This window comes from Pleurodeles waltl, chromosome 2_1, assembly GCF_031143425.1.
Source record: "Pleurodeles waltl isolate 20211129_DDA chromosome 2_1, aPleWal1.hap1.20221129, whole genome shotgun sequence".
Lineage (NCBI taxonomy): Eukaryota > Metazoa > Chordata > Amphibia > Caudata > Salamandridae > Pleurodeles > Pleurodeles waltl.
The window spans coordinates 93,077,060-93,095,570 of record NC_090438.1 but is presented as its reverse complement, the minus strand read 5'-3'; the positions used below and the strand labels follow the sequence as shown (position 1 = coordinate 93,095,570).

The window sequence follows — 18,511 nt, the reverse complement described above, 5'->3', positions numbered from 1 at the left end:
ATAATAAAAATGGACAGCAGTGTGAGGGGGAAAGGAGTGGAAGATGGTCAGGGGATGAAAGCAGCACATGAGGGAGACAGCGAACCAGGGGGTGAAGCACCTGAGAGAGCAATCAGCACACAAGGATAATAGCAACACAGGGAGTCCGAGGAGAGGCACATTAGAAAGAGAACACTGATAGCCGGGGGAGTACGAGTCCGAGACATGGAAGTAGGCTGTTTGGATGGGGGAACCACGCAAGGGAGTGAGAGATGGAAAATAAAATGCACTTTCTCGAAGTGCTCAATCAAGAAGAAAAGAGTAACTCCCTAAAAGTATGCAGTGGAAGGACACAAGTCTGCCAAATCAAAAGCAAGGTAAAGAGGCTACGCTACAGAGAAGGGGAAAACACAAGCGGAAACAAAATGGGCAAAGAAAGCCATTGAGTAAGAAGAAAGGAAATGAGTCACAATGAAGCCAACCAATGCTCAGCTAAAGCAGACTAGGCCCCTGTAAGTACTTGGAAGGTTTTGAAACCTACCTAAATTTTAACCCAAAAAGGTCATGAATTAGACCACCTCCTGAGGGCTCAAAGTTAGAAAGAAGGGCATGGGCTATCAGAAGAGTTTAGGGAGTTGGGAAATGAATGGAGAGCTTCTTGGCTTCTCACCCCTCGAAAGAAGAGAAGTGACTCCATTGGGTGAAGCCCTAAAGGGCTTTAAGCTTTTATACTGATACCATCACAGACCATTGAGTGGACGTTTAGCTTTTGGTGGGGTTCTTTGGAGTAAAGAAAGGGAAGCACAGCTGAAAGGCTATGACCAGAGCTCCGAGATGGACTCAGGCAGTGAGAATTATTCTTTAACTCAAATTTGCGTTTTCAGCTCCAAGACTTCATGTTCTTTTCTATTTCAGAAGAAATGAGTGGACTATTTTGACGATTTAAAGCAAAACTGGGGGGGGCAGGGGTGTTCGTGTGGGAAGGTGCGTCTACTGTTCTTCTAGGGTCTAAACCCTTCTTCTTCAGGAGACACCATATGTTTCATTTGTATGGTAGACAGAAAGGCCCATGCCCATTGTAAAAGGAAGAATAACAGGAATGAGGGATGTGGAACCCTTATGTATGCCTTCCACAGTTTTCCTTTGTGGGAGAAATGTTTTTTTTTTATCTCTACAGTGAATGTGCTACTACGCATAAAACAGCATTTAAGCTTGGGCCCAAGCCCCATTGTGCTCCAGTGGGTGAGCATAACACAACACTCTATTACCTGTAATCGAAGACCAGGTTCAGGGGCAGATAACCAGGAAAGTGTGTGCCCTTTTTCAAACACAAATAGCATTTTCGCTCAAAACACAAGGTTGTGACTAAGCAATGGGACACACTGGGGATGGAGGAGCAACACAGATAGCTCTGGGAAGTGGCTGTGAAGAGAAAAGCAGCACACAGACGAGAGGGGGAGAGAACCAGAAAACACATGCACTCTCACAAAGTAATTAAAGAAAATGAAACAAGTAGTTCCCTGAACTGGAGCAGTGGAAGAACACAAGTAAGCCAATCAAGAGGATGGTAAAAATGGCAGGGGAGGGACAAACACAAGAAGGATAAGGAAAGCCTTCAAATAAGCAGCAAGGGAATGAGAAAATAACAAAAAAGCCAACCAATGGTAAGCAGTGGCCAGTCTGTAAGCCCCTATAATTTCTTCGCAAGGCCACAACTGTGATTTAGTAACCGGACTGCTTGTGCTGTATGGTAGACTCGATCTAAAAATAAAATGTCCAAACAGCAGCATTTTTTTAAGAAGCAAGCATCTTTCCATTTTAAATATATAAGTCTGCAAATAGCTCCCTGCAGCTTTAAATAATATGGTTGCATACATCATCATCTCAAAGGTAAAAAGGGCCTGGCTCTTTTTACAGGGTCATCCCTAACTTTTTTCCTTCCTCCTCCTATTTTTTCTGACCCTTTTTGTTGACATTAGGACTCTGGGCACTGCAGATCAATGCTAAAGTGTATGTTCTCTCCCTTCTAAACTTGATATGATTGGCTTTCACCTGACTGGCACATTTAAGTTACCATTAGGTCCCTTGTATAGTGGTCTACAGGGCCTGTAAATTAAATGCTACTTGTGGGCCTTCAGCGCAGCTTGCGACACCCACAGAAGTGGCCTTTCAAACATGTCTCAGGCCTGCTACTGCAGGGCCTGCATGCGCAGTTACTGCCACAGGGACCTGGCATCTAAATATACTTGCTGGGCCTGGAACTCCCCTTTTACTACATCTAAGTCACCCCTAAGGTAGGCCCTAGCTAGCCCTGTGGGCAGGGTCCTGTGCATGCAAACGGTAGGACATATATTTTTATGTACTACATGTCCTAGTAGTGACAAACAGCCTATTTTGTTTCTCACTACTGTGGGTGCTGCCTCTTCATAGGACTGCATTAGAAATGCCCTAACATATGTCTAAGTGGTATTGTCTGATCTATGAGGGTTAGCGTAGGCATGTTTGGTATGTTTGTATTGGTAGTGAGAAATGCTGCTTACTGGTGTAGGCGGAATTTTTATTACCATTATAGAAATGGCACTTTTAGAAAGTGGGCATTTCTCTGTGCTTATGACTCTGGTGTTTTGCAGCTTGCCTCCAATCCACGTCTGGGGGAGAGTGACAGCTGGGCTTTGTGCATACCTTTCAGATAGCCTGTACACAGGAAGGGTGGAGGTGCCACAAGAGTGCATCTACATATTGAATGGTCTTCCAGGGCTGGGAGAGGCGGGGCGAGGTGGGGCACACCTGCATTTGTAAAGACTGTGCCCTGGCCTCACACAAAGAGCTTGTTTGCTTCCCTCCCCCCCCTCCCCCCACTGATGTCTGGAGCCAGTGCTGGAGGAGAGAGGGGACACTTCTAGAACCAGTTAGTACAGGTTGGAAACCCTTCTCCCAATTTTGTGGAGGCTGCGCAAAAGGAGTACAAGTACAGAGGTTTTTTCCCAACATTTTTAGAGCACTTTTGGAACTGGGAACAAACCTCTGACAGAGAGGCTACTGGACTGCACAAATGACTCATCTGGACTGCCCTTCTGTTTGTTGCCCTGCTGCCTGGCCTCTGCTAGGTGGCAAAAAGGACTTATCAAGATCGCTTTTCTGTTTGTTGCCCTCCTTACCAGCTGACCCCCCCCCCCCCCCCAAGGTTGGGCTGGACTGGCATTGTAGGACTGTTGGTGGTGATCACTCTAACCTGCCTCTTGGGTGCTGTCTTTCTGTCCACTGACACCTGTCTTCGTGTCCCCCAGATTGCCACTATGGAGTCCAGTGCATGAGGAACGCTGCCTCCTGCTCCCCGGCCACGTTGCAGCTTTAGCGAGTGAAGGGCACTCCCCTTTATCATTTTTTACAAGCATGTGGTGAGCGCCCTGCTTCTTGCCGCCTGCTGAAACCCCCTCCACAGGAGCCCAGTCAGCCAGCCAGTGGGGCGGCAGCAGTACCACATGTCTAGAATCCCCCCCCTTCACTGGGCCCCCTCCACCAGAAGCAGCCTTGTCACCCCTTCGCCGGCTCGGAGGGACCGAGTGTGGCGCGACAGGCTACTTCCAACATGCAGCGTTGTAGTGAAATATGTGTTTTGACAACAGACTTTGTGTTGCACCACTTTACACCTGGATTAGCTGTCTAGTGTTCATCAGTTGCAGACTACATTTTGTATTCAGTTTAGCTGCCTACTGACTGATCGTAGCATTAGGCACTGACATGTTAAATCTGTTCGTATTTTTCCACATTGTAAGCTGTGCTTGTTTTCGTGCCTTTTCTCACCAAGGGCTTTGGTTGATAAGGATGTACTCAGATGGCAGGGGACGGCCTTGTTTTGATCTGACACCTTGGAATTGTGGCCAAACCCCAAATTGTTATTTTCAAAGCAAACCTAAACTAGCCAGCATGTTTGAATTGCTAAATGAGGGTTTTTTTCCAGAAAGCTCCTTTTGGTTCTTTAAGATATAAAAAGACCCAGTGGGACAGTGAGATTGGCCTCAATCAGGATTCTTGATGTCGTAGGTGGTAATCTCTTTCTCTCAGTCGAACGGGGTCATTGTCTTGCTGGCATGAGAAAGATGAAGAGCTTGGCAGGCCCTACGGTGATTAATTTTTACTTCATTATTTGCTTTGCATAATATCATATATAAATACATATATTTGCTGTGTACATTGCAGTAGAGAATCATTTTGGTATATTTCCTTTCATTGCTGTGACTATTTTTAAACGTTTGCTTTCAACATGCTAATCTCCTTTTAGGAACCTCGTGGTGAAATAATAATAAAATTCTTCTTTGAACTGAGAAGTGCATTTCAGAGATTTCTGTCAGCTCAGTCATTAGTGAAAGCAAAACAAGTATGTGACGTGTTTATCTTGGCTGGGACAACAAGAGGTTCGCCAGCCCCTCGACCACGGCATGTAGAAGGTGGGGAGAGGTGCTGCCCCATCGAGGAGCACCCTAGCAAAGCCTCACCTCTGCAGAGGGAAGTCTGCATTTCTTGGTCTGCACCGGCTCAGAGGGACTGGATTCATTGTTATGCCTGTCTTAGGAGAGGGTTCCCATTACAAGCATTCGGAGTGATAACTTGGCATTCAGGACAACGTGTTTATTAGGACATGTACCAGAAGGGAATGTTTCACTTCTATGTGCACTCGTGATAGTGTCTGGGCACCTCTGGTAATGTGTTTATTGTGCTATGTGCATTTCTGGTGTCTTGGCATCTACAATCAGTTTATCCTGATAGGAGCATTTATTTTGGTGATATGATCTGTTTATCCTGATAGGTGCCTTTGTTTTTGGTGATAATGACAACCTGACTACTGCTGATATTGCAGAATACCCCTAACCTATATGTTTACCTGACTACTACTTACTTTTGCAGAGTTCTAGTAACCTGTGTGATTTTCTGACAACTGCTTGTGTAGCAGGATATTACGGATATATGTTGTGTTTGGTCTAATGTTGTTTTATGCAATAAAAATGTATATACCTTGGTGCTGTGTTTCCTTTGTGGTGTACTTATTGCATTACATGTGATGGGTGTGTTGTGCAATCGCTATACACATTGCCTCTGGTATAAGCCTGACTGCTGGTGCCAAGCTACCAAGGGGGTGAGCAGGGGTTATCTTGCGTGTGTAACTCCCTCGCCCTGACTAGAGTGGGTGTGTTCTGCCCGGCTTAGGTGCATACTCCACCCAACCAGAAACCTCATTTCTAACAGGATGATTAAAAAAAAGCTTTGATGTCTACCAAAAGGTTAGTTTTAACACTAAGGAGGAATTATTCAACAAAGTAGATGGATTATCATTGAAAACAGATATGAAAAGGGGAAGCTGGAATTGGGTAAGGATCTCTCATCATTTCTACACTCATGTCTCAATGCTTGCTTATTGAAGCTTGTTTTATAGGAATGGCTTTAAATGCAATATCCCCTATTCCAAAGAAATGGTGTTCAGCAATACCTCGCTTTTGTCTTGAATTTAGAACGTTAGTGTCCCATTCATTTACTAGAACTCTGCAGTGAAGAAAGAGCAGAACACTAGACAATCAACTGACAGCTGCTGCTGGAAGTGCATGTTTCACTCAGCTTAGACCTAGACTTTTTAATAAGAAGGAAGATATCAGACCATTTCATAGTGTGATTGCCTAGTTTGGTTTCCTTGAATATGAATGTGCTGTGTTAGCTTGCATTCTTGAATATACAAACATCTTTGACTATTTTGCGTTGTTTAATGACTGAACACTTTCAACTCTTTATGTACTATGTGCAATTAAAAAACATTAATTGTTCGTAGATCCTAGGTGGAAGAGAAAATTAGAAGAGACTTCTCCCACCCCAGGAAACATAGAAAAACAGAGAGCCATAGGGTGCATTTAACAGAACAATTTCCCAAAGCAAGACAGCCTTAAATTTAATAGGCACACAATAATCAACTGGGCAACGCTTCCTACCAGTTCTCAAATGTGTAAAATATCCTCTTTAATGTCAATATTGTATTCCTTTCATTTTCCCATTCTGCATCCTTCAAGAAGATTATCATTTACAATCTGCATCGATGAAGGGGGACGAAGACGATAGGATGGGGGAGGGGGGGTCACAGATCTGTCAATTTCAGACCTTAGACAGCAGAGCTATCTTTCAGTTCAGACAGATTTTACAGGCTCTCACAGCTAACTCATGTTACACACTAAGATATCAGAGCTATCTACCAGGTTACACTGATTGTGTGCTGACATGATTTCATAGGTAATTGAACAATAATCATAAAATGACAAAGGCTAAAAGGACCATGGAAAAACAGATTTTATTAAACGAAAAATGGGATGTCAACAGCTAAGTATGTAGAGGTAAGGGTAAGGCAGGAGTAAAACTTAAAGAAGGGGTAAACGTGGCATCAAAAAAGTAATGTTGAGGTAAGGGGGTATCAGTAACAAACAAATATGACAAAAACATTCAATTAGCTAATATTAGAGAATGAACACATTAAATAAAAAAAGGTAATACATAAGAGTAAACAAAACAATCAAACAAAAATCAGACCTAATATTAAAGCAAAAAACGATAAAATTAAAACAATAAATGGAAAAACAAAAAAACTATTTCAATATTAAACACAGAGCACTCTCTAAACACCCAGACAGAGACGTCATTAGTGAACCTGCAGTATGGCAAGGTTTCTAAAACATCTGGTTCAAGGATTGAAGGAGAAGTGGTGAGAAGAATGTAAGTACACTCATTTTTAGGGTTCTGGGTTTTAAAGTGAAGCTGTTAACATACCTATTATTTCTTATATACTTAAAGTGAGCTTTGGCCCTGCCTTTACAACTATCAGTTGTTCTTTGTCCTGCCTCTTTCTGGCATTGGCTTAAAACCTGGTCAGTCATGCTTCCGCTCAGCCCCGAGAAGTATTGCTCTCTCAGCAAATGTAGATATCTTGCACTTGTGTGTGCTGCTCCTTGGTCCTCCCTCCTTCCACATTTTTTGGGTCTGGATTGTCACCACCTGCTCCATAAACCTATTATTTCCTTAGTGGTTCCTTTAATCTCCCCATTCTCTTGCTCTCTATGTTCCTCCAACCAATCCCTGTGCATCACTTGCACTGCCCCGCCCTTTATCACCCTCACACCATTCCAGACCCACAGCGACATGCAAAGGGATACGGGCTAGTCTGCCGTACTGACAATGTTCGTTTCCCCATCAAAACAAAAGGCGTTCTTTTATTGAAGCCTCTCCTGCCCTCTCTACAGCCCTCTTTTTGTTACTATGAGAAATGAAGCTTCGGTGGCATGTGGCCCTTTATGAGAGTCCAATGGTTTTTGTTTGTTTGATACAAACAACAGAAGGACTTTAATGAAAGTTAGCTTGCCATCCAAGCTTCCATTGAAATTAAAAACAACAGGAGGACAGCATCCGTGTCTTAGATGTGCCTGGCTTCCATGTGCAAATCTGGTCTTTCCATGTGTTGCATCAAAGTCCAGACCTACTGTCTTTGCTAATGCTAGTCTACCCTTGCAGAAATTGTAAGAGGAGGGAGGTAAGCCCGTTTCTGCTCTACCCCTGCAGGGCAGTGCACTTTGTTTAACCCTGCTGAGTAGAGAAGACTCCCAAATGGCAGGGTGCACTTTTTTCACCCTTTAGAGGGAGTCAGCAACCTGAGGCCAATAATGATCCGTGCTTTTATTCTGTATTTCCCCTAAAGCTCTATCTTGCATAAATGAGCACAAAACTGCTACAAACTGATGCACAAACTTCAAAGAAGCAAACTGAAATAAACCACAGAGATGAAATAACTTACCCACGTTTCCTTCCGTACTTCTGCAGAGGCATCAACATAAATCAGGTGGGTGGCAGTCAAGTACAACGTTCCAGTGGCTGGTTTCTTACTGTTGTATCTATCTAGTAATTTCACGTTTTCTACCTGAAATTGAAAAAATAAAACAAACAAGTTACTCGTAAGTAAATGTTTTACTTAACACAACACATCCAACGTTTAAGTTAAAAATCCTACTTCAGCCATGCGTGTAAAATACTATGCAAGCCTAACGGCAAGTCATCTACACTCGCAGGACCCACTGAACTAAAAAGTTACAGACCTCTTCAAATGTCTGCAGGCACGACCTGCTGCTTATAACTTCAAACACAAGATTTAATCAAGACGCCCTGGCCTGTTCGGAGCCCTCTTGCAGCGAACCACGACCCTTTCTTGAAATCTGGCGAGAGTACTTTCTTTTAGGATCGCTACTAAACTTGCGCGTTTATCGCCACCTAAAACTGTGACATCCTCCTTGCGGAATCCGATTTTTACAAGTGAACGTGCAGCAGCGGACTTACTCTCTTGCGGGTTTTTCCTTCCTACAGTGTATCCTGGAGGGATGATCATCACTCGGGATGATGGAGTATTCACTAGTAAACTCGCCTTCTACGGCAACACTCAAATAAACTGGTCCCGCCTTTTCTCAATTCCAGACTAAATGGAAGCAACATCTCCGAAATGCCTGCTGATCATAAACTATCTTCGCTGTCTAATGGGCATGTTTACAAGTGTTCAAGCCATTCAAATTATCACAAGCCTTATGGCTTAACACAATAAGTACCACCACCTTTCCACTGTCCCGTTATATGTCACGCTATAATAGATAGATAGATAGATAGATAGATAGATAGATAGATAGATAGATAGATAGATAGATATGCAACACATGCATAAAATTCGCCACAGCCTCTTAAACTTTTCAACTTAGAGTGAGTCTCTGAATCAGGTATCAGTAACACATTGTGTGCTTTACAGCACATTTCTGACCCACATCTTGCAAACCTACTGTATGACGTAAACAGAAGGTCTCACCCTGCCTTGGCCACTCAGGAGTCTGCTGTCTATAACAACAGTGAACATTACACTGTGTGCCATAAAAGAGAGGATTACGTATTTCTATCACCACGTTCCATGTGTGGACTACAAGAGAGGACTGAGCCTTGATTCATCAATCAATGAATGACCTAGACAATAGGAAGGAGCAATGCCCGGCCCCTGTCCTGGTCACTCTCGCTAACCATCTAGATTTAATCTGACCGGGTCACTTTCACTATGCTAAACCATATCAGAGGACTAAACTCTGTCCTGGGCACTCTGACTTTGCAACTTAAAAAAGAAAACCTAACAATGCCTTTGTCACTCGTGACAAGAACAGCATCCAACTACTGTGATTTGCTGTGTGATTTGACAGTGTAGTGAAAATCACTTGTCACATAACCGAACTTGAACATTATAAATTCACTTTATTAAAACACGTCCGAGACCTAAATCAAAAGGGTAAAGGGATGTTCTAGTGGTAAAGAAAATCAAATGAAGCTACCAAGGTCACTGGCAATTTATAGTAAATGCAAGCTCTTATAAACCTCCACTGTTCACAATTCCCCCAAGTACAGATGTTCAGAACTGCGCTTATGGCCTCCTATACATTGATAATTGTGTAATATTTCGGGTAAAACTTGTACCAAACAAGAGCAAATATACGGCATGGGCAAAGGCTGGACACAGTGGGGATGCCTTCTCTTGCCAGAAGCAAAGTCGACTCCTTCGTGTAGCCACGGAGCTGCCACATATCGGAATTTACGTTAAAGGCAAAAGATATTGCTCAAAAAGCCCTCCAATCACCCGCACTCAACGCGCCCTCCCAATCCAACAGCACTCAACGCGCCCTCCCAATCCAACAGCACTCAACCGCCCTCCCAATCCAACAGCACTCAACCGCCCTCCCAATCCACCGCACTCAACCGCCCTCCCAATCCACCGCACTCAACCGCCCTCCCAATCCACCGCACTCACCCGCCCTCCCAATCCACCGCACTCACCCGCCCTCCCAATCCCCCGCACTCAACCGCCCTCCCAATCCACCGCACTCAACCGCCCTCCCAATCCACCGCACTCAACCGCCCTCCCAATCCACCGCACTCAACCGCCCTCCCAATCCACCGCACTCAACCGCCCTCCCAATCCACCGCACTCAACCGCCCTCCCAACCCCCCGCACTCAACCGCCCTCCCAACCCCCCGCACTCACCCGCCCTCCCAACCCCCCGCAATCAACCGCCCTCCCAATCCACCGCAATCAACCGCCCTCCCAATCCACCGCAATCAACCGCCCTCCCAACCCACCGCACTCAACCGCCCTCCCAACCCACCGCACTCAACCGCCCTCCCAACCCACCGCACTCAACCGCCCTCCCAACCCACCGCACTCAACCGCCCTCCCAACCCACCGCACTCAACCGCCCTCTCAACCCACCGCAATCAACCGCCCTCCCAACCCACCGCAATCAACCGCCCTCCCAACCCACCGCAATCAACCGCCCTCCCAACCCACCGCAATCAACCGCCCTCCCAATCCACCGCAATCAACCGCCCTCCCAATCCACCGCAATCACCCGCCCTCCCAATCCACCGCAATCACCCGCCCTCCCAATCCACCGCAATCACCCGCCCTCCCAATCCACCGCAATCACCCGCCCTCCCAATCCACCGCAATCACCCGCCCTCCCAATCCACCGCAATCACCCGCCCTCCCAATCCACCGCAATCACCCGCCCTCCCAATCCACCGCAATCACCCGCCCTCCCAATCCACCGCAATCACCCGCCCTCCCAATCCACCGCAATCACCCGCCCTCCCAATCCACCGCAATCACCCGCCCTCCCAATCCACCGCAATCACCCGCCCTCCAACCTCCCACACTCACCCGCCCTCCAACCTCCCACACACACCCGCCCTCCAACCTCCCACACACACCCGCCCTCCAACCTCCCACACACACCCGCCCTCCAACCTCCCACACACACCCGCCCTCCAACCTCCCACACACACCCGCCCTCCAACCTCCCACACACACCCGCCCTCCAACCTCCCACACACACCCGCCCTCCAACCTCCCACACACACCCGCCCTCCAACCTCCCACACACACCCGCCCTCCAACCTCCCACACACACCCGCCCTCCAACCTCCCACACACCCGCCCTCCAACCTCCCACACACACCCGCCCTCCAACCTCCCACACACACCCGCCCTCCAACCTCCCACACACACCCGCCCTCCAACCTCCCACACACACCCGCCCTCCAACCTCCCACACACACCCGCCCTCCAACCTCCCACACACACCCGCCCTCCAACCTCCCACACACACCCGCCCTCCAACCTCCCACACACACCCGCCCTCCAACCTCCCACAAACACCCGCCCTCCAACCTCCCACAAACACCCGCCCTCCAACCTCCCACAAACACCCGCCCTCCAACCTCCCACAAACACCCGCACTCCAACTTCCCACAAACACCCGCATGCCACCCCACTACCTACTCCACCCCACTCCAAACTACACCACTCCAAATTACCCCACCACAATCTACCCCACCACAATCTACCCCACCACAATCTACCCCACCACAATCTACCCCACCACAATCTACCCCAATCTACCCCAATCTACCCCAATCAACCCCACCCCATCCTACCCCACTCCACACCACTCTACCCCTCCCGTCTACATCACCCCAGTCTACCCCACCCAATTCAATCTACCTCACTCCACTACAATTCAAGCACCTCACTCAGATCTACCCTACGTCAATTTACCCCACTTCACCCACTCAGATCAAACCCAACCCAACCCAACCCACTGCACTCCATTCTACCCCACTCCACTGAAATCTGCCCCTCAGTATGCTAATATACCCCATTCCAATCTACCCCACTCTAATCTACCCCATTTCACCTCCTCCATGGCACTAACATTTAGACATGCTGAATAGCAACTACACTAGTGTACATAATGGCTAAAACACATTGCCAAAGTCAATCATTCTTGCAAAGACAGTAACTATTGGCAATGCCAATGCTTGTTTCCCACTAATTACACAGCAAGATATGTGAAATGTTACAACTGATTTTTGACCAATAGTTTCTGCCTGGATCACCCATCTAGAAATGTATCCTCGGCTCAAACAGTGAGCAAAAGCGAGAATACTGTTGTGTTTCCAGATTTTAATCAGGCAGTTAACCATTCACCACTCTTCCTTAAACAGGATGCCAAAGCAGGAACAGTAAGTAACACATGACTAACCTCCAGGGTCAAAGTTTCTCACAATGTCCAAAATTAGCTAAGAAATCAAAAGTGGAAAATAATTTACCAAATGCTAAGATACTGTTTAAAAGGGATGTTTAAGCAAGTGCTACCTTGCCGACAATATCAGCGCTTGCGAGTCAATCAGAATATTTGGTCTGGTAGACTCTGCTTTGTGCTCTATTAGTTTTAATCCCTACTTTACCAATTTGCATGTTCGTGAACATCCAATTTCGCGTTCTTGAGCCTCAGTATCCTTATCTGTAAAATTTGGGAGTACTTACAAAATAGTCTAACTTGTAACATTAGGAAATATTTTTTAAAATGTGCATTTATATAGATAAACTCTACAGCAGCTATGGATCCGATTCCTCTGACAACAATCCGTACTCTTGGCTCAGCACTGGGCAGTCTCCTGCTTTAAATATCCAGTAACATTTATTCTGAATCCATTACAAACGTATTTTGATCCAGTTTGGGTGAAGGACTTGCAAGTATTTTCATTCAGTATTTCTGTTCAGCACAAAAACTGTTCACTTGGGTGTGAGAACTAACCAAATACTTGAAACTGAATTGGTACACGGTCTTGATAGATGAAATAAGCTAAAGCTTTCCGTCTAATAAACCAATGCCAACAATTCTGGAATATACAGAGCGCAATATCTACCTTCTGCCACGCACGGCCAGAGGCCATGCGTGGTGCTGGGTTGGATGCCTACGAGGGGTTGGTTGCAGGGCTTGGCCACAGGGCAGTCCCTGTGGCCAACCCCACCAAGCATGGCCAAAGGCAGAGTGTGACATGGGATTAAATAACTGCAGGGGTTGGCCGCAGGGCCTGGCCAACTCCTCCCACCTGCTGCCTTAAAAAAAACAAAAAACATTGCAATTCACAGAAAAAAGCAAAGGTCACAGGGACTCATGCCTCAAGGTAACTATACCTTAAACCCTTGAAATACACAGCTAATTACCCCACGTATTACATCGTTCATGACATCTTCTATGTAATCACTGATATTATCACTGCTACATTTGCAATAAAAGTATTGATGAGAAAACTGTGCATGGTAGGGGCATAAGTTATAGTTACCTCAGGGAAGGAGTTATAGTTACACACACACACACATATATATTTTAACAAAGGCTAGTCTAACAGTAAAAGTCCTGGGTACACTGAGTAAGGGGCATAGGGGAAGCCATGTACACAGTGGTGTCTAATTGTACAGATAATGAGAGAGCAATAATGGTCGTTGCCTTATTAATGGCTTTCCTCAAATACACCATAAGCAACTTATAATCTGCCTAAGTGTTTAGCATATCCTACAGAATTTCTTTTACCAAAATACGGAAAAAGGCCTTATAGAACTGTGGCCATTTATGAAAAAAGAATGGTGTGTATACTTAAGTTGTAGATGTTTACGAACCATCCTACCATAACACAGACTTGGAGGACATATAGAGAATGATATACAGCCTCACTGTCATGGTATAATATATACAGATGCTGATGCACACCTTTTAAAATGAAAATGTTTATACTTTTCTGCATCCCTTCTACTGCCTGTTTGTTCAAAGTACCTACTCATTATCAGTTCCCTAAGAAATATTAACTCCTTCGCTGGAAGGCCGTCAAAACTCCAGCAGTGAAGGCCTTTCAAGAGGATTTGCTGGAATGGGCGCTGGCAGAGTCGCAGCACCTAAAATACACCACAAGAGAGGACAGGGTAGCAGAGGCTTAGGAGACCTGGGGAGGTATGCTTGAGAGGATCCCAGAACCGATGCCGGAGGGCACTGGTTGAGAAGGTGTGGAAAGTAGAGGATTGGGGAAGTAGGGACAGAGGCCAGAGGAGGGGGCTCCGGGAAGCTAAACTCCATGTCTGGTGAATATGCTGTCAATAAGAATTCTGGAGTTTCAATAGGATCAAAACATTGCTCATAAAGTACTTCTGCATTTGCGAAAATGGAAAATGTCAACCAACTTCCAAAAGAGTCAGAAACTCCAATGTTATTCTTTAACACCTCCTTCTTCAACGTCCTATCTTGAATTCTAGTTCTAAGAGTTAAACTTGTCTCTTATGGTTTATTTCCTTTAGGGGTTTGCATGAAACAGACATATGCCTCCTTGACAATACTGTATACACAGTTAACACTGTGAGCCTATCTCCTGCCTCAAACCATACAAAAGGTTGGCATGCTAACTCTAAACTGCATTCAATCTATGTTCAATAATTTAGGGGCGTGGTGTGCAGACCAAGACATAATGCTCCTGATGATGGCTAACTCTATATGTGCACAGTGGCAACCTAATCCCTGTGTCATCACACAGGACCTCATGGCTCTGATAGACAGTTTGGTAGGTTGTAGGAAGATCTGCAGATCCCTGTCCTGTTTATGTGCGGTCTTGCTTCCGCCTCCCATTCTGTACTGCTGTGCGGTTGCCTACTATTGCAACTCGCTGCATTAAATCGAAAATCCTGTTCCTTCTTCACTTTTATTCATTAATGCAAGGTATCAATGTAGTTTTAGAACTCAATGGCGTTTGTAGTAAAAACAGACTTGGCCTCTTTAAGTGAAATTGTAAGCTACACTAGCATTAGTTTAGAACCCAAGACACCTGTGAAGATAGAGCACAGCCACTTTTTGGACAAATATTAGTTAAATAATGTAAATAAATGTTCTCGTGATTTGCTTCTCTAATATATCAGAAAACATCTGTCTGTTTCTGTAATATAGTAGACCGAAAACGCAATTATCTAAACTGTCAGCAATAAAATGGCACGCTTGCCAGGAGCCAACATCACATGCAACATGCAACTGCCAAATTAATTTAAACAACAGTTTTCGTAATTTCTTGCTTTTTCGAGCTACTTTTTATGCCGGCTTATTCTCTAGGCATAGAAGAGCTTCATAAAGCTGAAAATATTTCCAAAAGTATGTTTTTCCCCACGTCACTTGCAAAAATGATTTTATTCTCATAACGAAACATTTCTGGTAGTCAGCTGGAGGAACTGTGCTGGAATGCCTGCTCTTAGCAGTACAATATTAAAAACAAACTAGGCGTGGTACAGTCAATTTAAAACAAAACCCTTGTTACAGCATGTGTTGAAAAAAACTAGTTCGGAAAAAAATATATATATCTGCAAGGCATTTAATACTGTAATAATGTTGTGATCAAGAGGTCTGATATATATATAGAGGCAGGCTGCAAAAGCAAAATCTCCAGTCGAAGACGGTTGCAGGATAGCCCTCCCTTAATTAGGCAGGTTGATATTTGCGACCCCCCTGTGACCGGCTCGAACTACGGGGATGAAGGTGTGTAAACAAGAGCATCCCTGTGTTTAGTATTTCCAAATGGGATTCTTTATAATAAGCAGTCTGTTTCGCTTACCTCAAAAAGGAATATGTAAATAGGTAACCACGAACCACTGTTATACATATATAATTTTGACTCACAATTGGAAGACACGACTTTCACTCTTCCATGCTCCTTTTTTAATAAAGAGATACTACGAGACATACATGAAAGTAACCAAGTGATATGCAGATACAAAATACAATGACAAAACCGCAGGTTAGGATATAAAACAAACTTTAAAAATAGCAACTAATTAAGAAGTTCAATGCTGTTTTAGTCCTTCTGGGCTTACGATAACTGTAACTGAAAAGCAACACTATTATTATTATTACTATAATTATTATTAACAAACATTTAAGGAGCACGGAGTCCACCTCACAGGTATAACCCACTAGCAAAGTGCCTGTAACACATAAAACTAGACAGGACTGCAATCACAAGTTGAACCAAATTCCAGCTCGTACTTATGGAAAAGCCATGTTTTTAAGGACCAGATGTAGCAAAGCTTTAGCGAGTCGCAAACGTCGAAAATCGACGTTTGCGAGTCGCTAAAGGCCCTTTGCCATGTAGAAATGCATTTTGCGAGTCGGAACCGACTCGCAAAATGCATTTCCGAGTCGCAAATAGGAAGGGGTGTTCCCTTCCTATTTGCGAGTCGCTATGATATGCATTTTCATTTGCGACCACGTCGCAAATGAAAGCGCAGTTACCATCCACTTGAAGTGGATGGTAACCCAGGCGCAAACGGGAAGGGGTTCCGAGGGGAACCCTTCCCCTTTGTGTCTGGCACTAAAAATAATTTTTCAGAGCAGGCAGTGGTCCAATGGACCACTACCTGCCCTGAAAAATACCGAAACAAAAGGTTTCGGTTTATTTTTCAAAGTGCAGCTCGTTTTCCTTTAAGGAAAACGGGTTGCATTTTGGGAAAAAAAAAAAAAAAAAACTGCTTTATTTAAAAGCAGTCACGGACATGGTGGTCTGCTGTTCCCAGCAGGTCACCATCCCCGTGAGTGCCCTGAATCGCTATGGGGTCGCAAATTGCGACCCACCTCATTAATATTAATGAGGTGGGTCTTTGCGACCCCATAGCGACTCGCAGAAGGTGTCTGAGACACCTTTCTGCATTCCAAATTGCGAGTTGCAATTTGCGAGTCGCTGGGACTCGCAAATTTGAAGTCGCAATTTGGAATAATGCTACATCTGGCCCCAAGTTCCTCCTAAAGCTATAGAGATTTGCGTCAGTTCTAAGGGATGACAGAAGTTTATTCCATAGCTGGGCAGCCTTAACGCGGAAGGACCTACCACCTTGCTTTCCTGAAGTCTGGTACACACACTAGGTTCGCTGATGTGGACTTTAGTAGCCTCTGAGGCTTATAAAAACTAAATTGTCTCCACAGAAGTGTTGGGCCGGTATCATTTAATGCTTTAGAAACTACACACATTGCTTTAAAACACGTCTTTCTTTAACTGGTACCCAGTGGCACTTGAGGCAAAATCAAATCTGGACCTATTAAGTGCAAGCTTCGCTGCCATTCTTTGAACACTGGCATGCCTTTTGAGTAGGTAATCAGGAGCTCCAAACACAAATGCATGCCAATAATGGATTCTGCTTCAAACTGAACATAGTACCACCAGCTTTCTTGCTGGCTGTGGTAGTAACGGAATGAGCTTCCTTAGATTTATCAGCAGACCATAGCAAGTAACAGCTGTTTTACTGATGTTCCAAGGCCAGAGATTACTAAGAAGTGAATAGAACGCTTTAGTAGGAGTGCAGCAAGGAAAGAAACTGTTTCACTCCCGTTAAATTTCAGAGTATTCTGCTTGAACCAGTTTGTCATCTCTATTAGACAGATGCAGTGGCCGTAGATCTATATTAAAAAGAGAACTAGACGTTGCACTGCGCTTTGGGGACCTCATGGGTCATCTTCTTAAATTGCGTTAGAAAGGGAGGAAGTCCAATCGCTTCATGTCTATCAGACAGGCACGATTTTGTACAATCCAAAAGGGTGCCTTCGACCCCTATTTCCTTAATTTTGCTGAGCAGTATTTGATGATTGACAGTATCAAATGCAGCTGACCGATCTCATAGAATCAGTACTGCTGCCTTCCCACTGTCAACCTCAGTTCATCTATTGCATGAATTAGTGCAATTTCAGTACCACATGCTAGTCGGAAGCCAGTCTGTTAACTTTCTAGAATATTATGGTGTTCTGGGTAACTGGCTAATTTCTTGCTAACATATTTCTTTACGATCTTTACCAGATATGGAAGCCAAGAGATCAGCCAGTAGTTACTTAGATCATTTATGTCCACCAATGTTTTTTTCCAGTAGCGGGGTAGCGAGAGATTATTTTTTTTCCCCAAGCAGAGGGCACTTTGCCCTTAGTCAGTGAGTGACAGCATACACTTAACAGGCCCAGATATAGTTAACTGGCTCTTTCCTTCCAGACCGCAGGCGGGATTAGGTCTAATAAGGAGCCCAAGGAAATAGACATGGGCAGTGATCTCAATTTTTCTTTGTTCATGGGTTCCATATTGATTAGTTTGCTCCAGGATCCCTCCCAATGGCCCGCTATATCAGACAGTAGGGTGTTAGTGGTAATTTTATCATCAAGCAACGGTTCACATTTGTCATGAGGATCATTTTTCTCCTTAACGTCATTTATAATTAACTCAAATTTTCTTTTGTGAAAGAAATCCGAAAAGTTGTTGCATAATTTCTACCACAGTTTCAATGTTTGTTTATCACAGTCAGGATTAGCCACATCTTTTACTATATGAAATATGTTTTTTAGACTTCTTAGCTACTATCCGATTCGTCATGGTATAGTACGTTTCTTTGGCCTTCCTAATTTCTTTTTTGTACTGATTTAATGCAACTTTTAGATGCAGCCTGTCGTTTTCTAAATCCTATGCCGCTGCCTTTCAAGCTTCATGCAATTGGTTTTAGTTTCCTTCAAGGGTACTGTGAACCAAGGTGCAGACTGTCTAGGTTTTGTATCAAAGTCTTCATAGGTATAATTTTGTCTAGTGTCTC

General features: G+C 44.7%; 1 protein-coding gene across 2 annotated transcripts in view; it reads right to left on the bottom strand.

Annotated features, from left to right (window-relative positions):
* MTMR8 (myotubularin related protein 8) overlaps positions 1 to 18,511 on the bottom strand; it is a 226,249-nt gene that overhangs the window by 191,794 nt on the left and 15,944 nt on the right. For both annotated transcript variants that reach the window (XM_069210536.1, XM_069210544.1), the window contains exon 2: positions 7,799 to 7,921. In XM_069210536.1, the coding sequence (XP_069066637.1) occupies positions 7,799 to 7,921 (123 nt within the window). The remainder of the gene's footprint in view (positions 1 to 7,798; positions 7,922 to 18,511) is intronic.